The 6,141-nt window shown below is 36.8% G+C and overlaps 1 protein-coding gene across 1 annotated transcript; it reads right to left on the bottom strand.

Annotated features, from left to right (window-relative positions):
* Positions 1–1,881: 1,881 nt before the first annotated feature.
* LOC147470801 (uncharacterized) lies at positions 1,882–5,877 on the bottom strand. The gene is made up of 4 exons (XM_086542153.1): positions 5,858–5,877; positions 3,513–5,767; positions 2,905–3,119; positions 1,882–2,613 (listed from the first exon to the last, which is right to left on the bottom strand). The coding sequence occupies exons 1-4, from the start codon at positions 5,875–5,877 to the stop codon at positions 1,882–1,884; spliced, it is 3,222 nt and encodes a 1,073-aa protein (XP_086398279.1).
* Positions 5,878–6,141: the final 264 nt, after the last annotated feature.

Below are 6,141 nucleotides of genomic sequence, written 5' to 3'. Positions count from 1 at the left end.
CATAACATGAACATGACATGGCCACGACACGCAGAAAACGTTATAGAATACGGCTGTATCATAATGCTATAAATATAAGGAATGGTTACTCCCAGATTGCATCGTGGAGTGTTATTTCAAATCTTAATTCAAGTTTTCAGCTAATCCTTGAAAACCGAGTCATTGCAAGATGATGAGACAGGTATAGGTACAGAATTTAATATTGTCGTATTTATAGCAAGAAATGAAAAAGAATATCAGACATTGACACGATTCCCGCTTAATGAAAAGCGTTTCCCTTCGAGCGAAATTAAACACGAATCTGTTAGAGGGCGATATGAGAGAATTCATTAAAGAGTTATTTACAATGTAAACACTACGACGGCATCGTGAGCAATTAAATTAAGTGTTTTATTTCCTTTGACTGTCCCTCGTAAATATTCATTCCGAGTCAACCCTTATACGGAAAATGTTTTCATTAAAATGTATCGATAATTGATAGGGATAGTGGTTATAGTGGTAAATATAGACGATGTAAAACCTTTATGCAAAAGACAAGTGACTGGATGATATTGGAGGCATTTGAATTATCAATGTAGCAGAAGATGCATGAAGATAAGGCCCATATCTCATCTTATCTGAACGGTTGAACGTCCTGCACTGCAAAATGCTTAGTAAGCAACCTGACAGTCTTGCAATATTGGACGACAGTATCAATGACCAAAACAGTTATAGAACACCAAAATACAGCACCAAAAAAAAAAAGGGAGAAGAAAAAAAAAAAAAAAACGAACATGAAAAGAAGAAGAAGAAGAAGAAGAAAACGAACATGAAAAGTAAAAAGTAAGCAAAGTAATCGAGCAAAATAGTCTCGTGATATTCCTTTTCTGAGATGCTGAGGTATCCTCCAACCAGAGGAAAGTGCAGAGAGGATAAAGTACTTAAGATGTCCGGCTGCGGTACAGTCCGGTAGTGCTGGAGGGATGAGCTCTTCCCTCGACCGTCCATACTCCCTGTGCTATTGCTTTTTTCCGTGTAAGTGAACATTTTTTAAGCTAAAAAACTCGGTGCTTTTTTATTCAAAGTAGGAACTGTACATTTCAGCTCGTTTAACGTAAGAAATATACTCTAGAATGGGTTCTCATTATCATATTTATCATATAAAATGTTTCGCTCCCGACCTTCTTTCACTGGAGTACAGTATTCTGTATATTCGGTGTATATATATATATATATATATATATATATATATATATATATATATATGTGTGTGTGTGTGTGTGTGTATACATATATATATATATACATATATATATATGTAGATGGTTCGTCTTTCTTTTTGTTTCGTTTTTAAAGAATCGGAGGAGTCATCCTTCAGTCACATGAATCATAAGGATAAATTATATTCTATTTTAACAAATATAGCATATATTGTGCATAAAGAATAACAAAAAAAAATATATATATACAATCATAGATTTGTCTACATGGAATACGTTCCAGGACTTGGTGGACGTTCTTGCATTCCTGGGGAATGGCCGTTTCAATGGTCAACAGGTATAATTCAACCTGAAAGCTGGCTCGGGTCAATTCACAGCACTTCCGGCCGGCAGATACCCACTTAATCAATTCAACAAAAAGGGAGCAGGTGTACCCAGTACTCATCCGAGTAAGAGTTGTAGCAAAGTGGACTACCTACTCCAAAGGGGGGGTACAAGTAGTATACCACCGCGCATGCGCAGAACCAAGGGAGATACGTTTTTCTTAAGGCATTACAATTCACCAATTTATATTATAAAGAAAATATGTTGTTCATCTATCCAAATCCTTTACAATTCCCCTTTACCAAGATAAAATTTCAAATTTTATTAGGAGTGATAGATTGAAACAACATTCACATATTTACACAGGACACCGACTAAGTATATCAGCGCCCACATTATCTTGGCCTCTAATATACTCAATTCGATACGAGTAACACTGCAGGGTGAGGGACCATCTCATCAATCTGCTATTGGAGTTCTTCATATTTCTTAAATAAGTAAGAGGTTGCTGATCTGTCTGTAAGACAAATTCCTTACCAAACAAATAATTCTTAAACTTATCTACTGCCCACACAATAGCTAGACATTCTTTTTCAATTGTAGCATAATTCTTCTCTCTTTCTAACAACTTTCGGCTGGCATAAGCAATGGGCATTTTAATGTTATTAACTTCTTGGAGAAGCACAGCACCCAACCCATTATCAGAAGCATCTGTTCTTAAATAAAAAGACTTATCATAGTTAGGCAAGCAAAGCACAGGATTATTAGAAAGCTTTGATTTTAACTTCTGAAAACTGTCATTCTGAATTTCATTCCATTTCAGTTTATTACTACTGAGCTTTTTAAGCATATCATTCAATGGAGCAGCTATGGTTGAGAAATTAGGAATGAATTTTCTATAAAATCCTACTGTACCGAGGAAAGATCGTAATTCCTTCTTTGTATTAGGAAGGGGCATTTCTATTATAGATTTCACTCTTGCGTCAAGTGGTGTTAGGGCGTTGTCTCCAAGCAGCAAACCAAGGTATTTGATCTTAGAATAACCAAAGTAGCACTTGCTGATCCCAGCCGTTAGACCATGCAACCTGAGCTAAGTCAGAAGTTCTCTCAAATCCTGAAAGTGTTCAGAACATTTAGTTTCATGTACAGCAATATTGTCAAAATAACAAGTAGTATTTTTAAGTCCATGAATAACTTTTCTCATTAAGCGCACAAAAGTGGCACAAGCAGTTTTCAAACCAAAGGGAATCATAACAAAATGCATTAAACCTCTGCTTGTAGCAAATGTTGTATACATTTTATATTCTTTAGAAAGGGGGATTTGCTAATATCCCTTAGTTAGGTCTAATTCTAAAAAGTATTTATCATTTGTGAAGTTAACTAAATCATCCTCAATAGTAGGCATAGGTTCACAATCAAAAGATGTTACATCATTTAACCCACGGAAATCAATACCGAATCTCCGTGTATTGTCAGATTTACGAGCAAGAGCAACAGGGGAACAATAAGATGAATCAGATGGCTCAATTATACCCAGCTCAAACATCCTATTCACTTTCTTATCGAATACATCTGTGAGATGGTATGGCTCCTTACCTACCGGTACATTAGATTCTAGTTAAATTACATGTTCAACAGTCTTTATATAACCTGGATTATCAGAAAATACGTCTGCAAAATCCTTTATAAAAGATTGTTGACATGAAAGGTTTCCATAAATATTTAATGCTGTTGCATCATGCATACGGTTAGGGGTAGATTCACAATATATTGTATGATTTTCAGTGTCATCATCCTCAACAACACAAATCTGTACTACTTTATCGTCTTTAGAAGATACATTTCCCCGTCTATAATAATATTTAAGCATGGTAATGAACCTTGATAGAATAATCAACACCATTATCTTTACATGCATTTACAGTATAGGAACCTGGCCACTGCATTATCAATTTGTTGTGATCTGTGGAAAAAAAACAAGGATTTCGCCATCAATTTCTAATTTCTTATTCTTAGATTTCAAGTCATAATAGTATCTATAATTTCTGCTGCTGATTTCTGCTTTAGCTGCAGCTAATTTAGCAGTCTCTTCCAAACGTGCTCTCAGATCAGTAACATATTGATATGTGCTTTTTATTTCATGGTTAATCTGTTCATTCGACCAAAGTTCATGTAAAATGTTCAAGGGACCTCTTACTGTTCTCCCGTATAACAATTCAAAGGGTGAAAATTTTAGAGAATCGTTTGGAATTTCCCTGTATGCAAAGAGAATTGCTGGTAAATAACGATCCCAATCACGTGGGTGAGCAGAGCAGAGCTTTTTCAACATTGATTTAAGGACGCCATTGAGACGTTCAACCATCCCATTACAGCTAGCATGATAAGGCGTAGTGTAGAGGGCTTTAATGGACAGGAGCCTATGAACTTCACTCATAAGGTCTGATCGAAATTGAGTTCCTCGATCGGATAGAATTTCCTTAGGAATGCCTACGCGAGCAAAAATATCTACCAGGCTCTCAGCAATGGTAATTGTGTCTATATTCTTTAAAGGAATAGCTTCGGGATACCGTGTAGCATAATCAATTAGAGTTAGAATATATCTATGTCCCCGATCAGAGCTAGGAGAGAGTGGTCCTATGATATCAATAGCTACTCTCGAAAATGGTTCTTGTATCACAGGTACACTTTTCATGGGTACCCTTTTAACTAGGCTCTTAGGAGATACATTTTGACAGATATGACATGACTTGCAGTATCTCTTTATATCTACCCATGGACCTGGCCAAAAGAAGTATTCAAATATCTTTAAGCTAGTTTTTCGGTGTGAGAAATGACCAGTAGTCATGGAATCATGAGCAAGCTGAAGAACTTTACTTCTGTACACAGCAGGGACAACTAACTGTCTGTTATCAATTTCGTATTCATATTTACTTTGATAACATACTCTGTATATGAGGCCATTAATTCGTTCATACTTGATCGACCTAGACTTTACCTTTTCTATTGATCCAAGCTCTACTTTTTCTCTAACTACCTTTAATGTATGGCATGAATTCTGGGCACGAAGAAACGAATCTTTACTCAAATCCAACTCTTCCATAACCGGACAAGAAAGTGGTTTAATTTCAGTCTCCTTATTACTACTAGCACGAGTTTGAACGGTCATCGAAACTATAGGTAAATGCGACTCCGTTTTCTTTACTTCAGAGTGTGCAGTACATACCTGATTTTCATCAATGGGGTTCAGGATAGGAGAGGAAGTTTCAGGATTGTTCAGAGTTTCAGGACGGTTAGGACGGACTAAGGATGGTAGGTCAGCTTTATCAACCGAAGGAAGGTTTGGGTCATCAGAAGGAGAGGGTTCGGTTGGCAATCGCACACCTGGAATAAGACCAATCAGTACATCTGCGAACTTAATGGGGGCAGCTATAGCCTTCGTCCAACCAGTATAAAACCTGCTTTTAATGAAACACCTGACTTGAGGGAAATACTTAGGGATGCCCAAATAGTCATGCACCTTTACTAATTTTCCCATCTTATATTTAGAGGGAACTAATGAATCCTTCACAATGATGGAGGAGCATCCAGAATCTAGCATTATTTCTGCGGGTTTGTTGAAAATGAAACCATTAGAGTCAAACATACAGTTATTTGGTGATAGCTCTGTTTCAAACACAAAATTTACTTTAACAGTCTTACTTTTGTTCCTAAAATTTCTCGGATTATCTGGACAATTAGGCCTAATATGACCAACTTTTCCACACCCATGACATGTCACCTCAGAATTAATGTCTGTATTCTGATGGTTTAAATTTAAGTAGTGAGATTGATTAGTCTTCTTACCGCGATACAAATGAGCACTACGAAATCTGTCAGCCGATTCAGCCATCTCTACTGCAGTCTCAAACTCACGTTCCTTCAAAAAGATTCTCATATCAGAATTACAATTGCTTAAAAGCTGCTCTCTTATCAAAAAATCAAACAATGAATTGAAATCTTTCTTGACATTACTCAGGGAAATCCATCGATCCAAATATTGTTCCATTCGAGCAACCAACTGGACATAAGTTTCTTTTTCCCGACATTTGCTCTCACGAAATTTCCGTCTATACATGTCGGCGTCTACTGAATAGGCTCTTAGCAAGGCGTCTTTCAGTTTGGCATAATCACCCACAGTATCATCTGGCAGCGATACATAAACCTTAAGAGCATGACCCCTAAGAAGAGAACCTAAATATACGTTCCTGGGGAATGACCGTTTCAATGGTCAACAGGTATAATTCAACCTGAAAGCTGGCTCGGGTCAATTCACAGCACTCCCGGCCGGCAGATACCCTTGAGGTCCCTTGAACATTTTACATGAACTTTGGTCGAATGAACAGATTAACCATGAAATAAAAAGCACATATCAATATGTTACTGATCTGAGAGCACGTTTGGAAGAGACTGCTAAATTAGCTGCAGCTAAAGCAGAAATCAGCAGCAGAAATTATAAATACTATTATGACTTGAAATCTAAGAATAGAAAATTAGAAATTGATGACGAAGTCCTTGTTCTTTTGCCCACAGATCACAATAAATTGATAATGCAGTGGAAAGGTCCCTATACTGTAGTTGC

Source organism: Penaeus japonicus, unplaced genomic scaffold, assembly GCF_977035675.1.
Source record: "Penaeus japonicus unplaced genomic scaffold, GWHDUDI00000001_assembly GWHDUDI00000012, whole genome shotgun sequence".
Lineage (NCBI taxonomy): Eukaryota > Metazoa > Arthropoda > Malacostraca > Decapoda > Penaeidae > Penaeus > Penaeus japonicus.
The sequence above is the reverse complement of the archived record's forward strand: the minus strand, read 5'-3'. Positions and strand labels throughout refer to the sequence as shown.

Excerpts from the sequence above, each read along its gene's own strand:
- LOC147470801 (XM_086542153.1), bottom strand. The coding sequence starts at position 5,877 with ATGTTCAAGGGACCTCAAGG. Across the intron at positions 3,120-3,512 it reads TAAGAAATTAGAAATTGATG|GTAAGGAGCCATACCATCTC; the intron begins GCGAAATCCTTG and ends ATGTACCGGTAG. Across the intron at positions 2,614-2,904 it reads CTACTATTGAGGATGATTTA|CTCAGGTTGCATGGTCTAAC; the intron begins GTTAACTTCACA and ends CTTCTGACTTAG.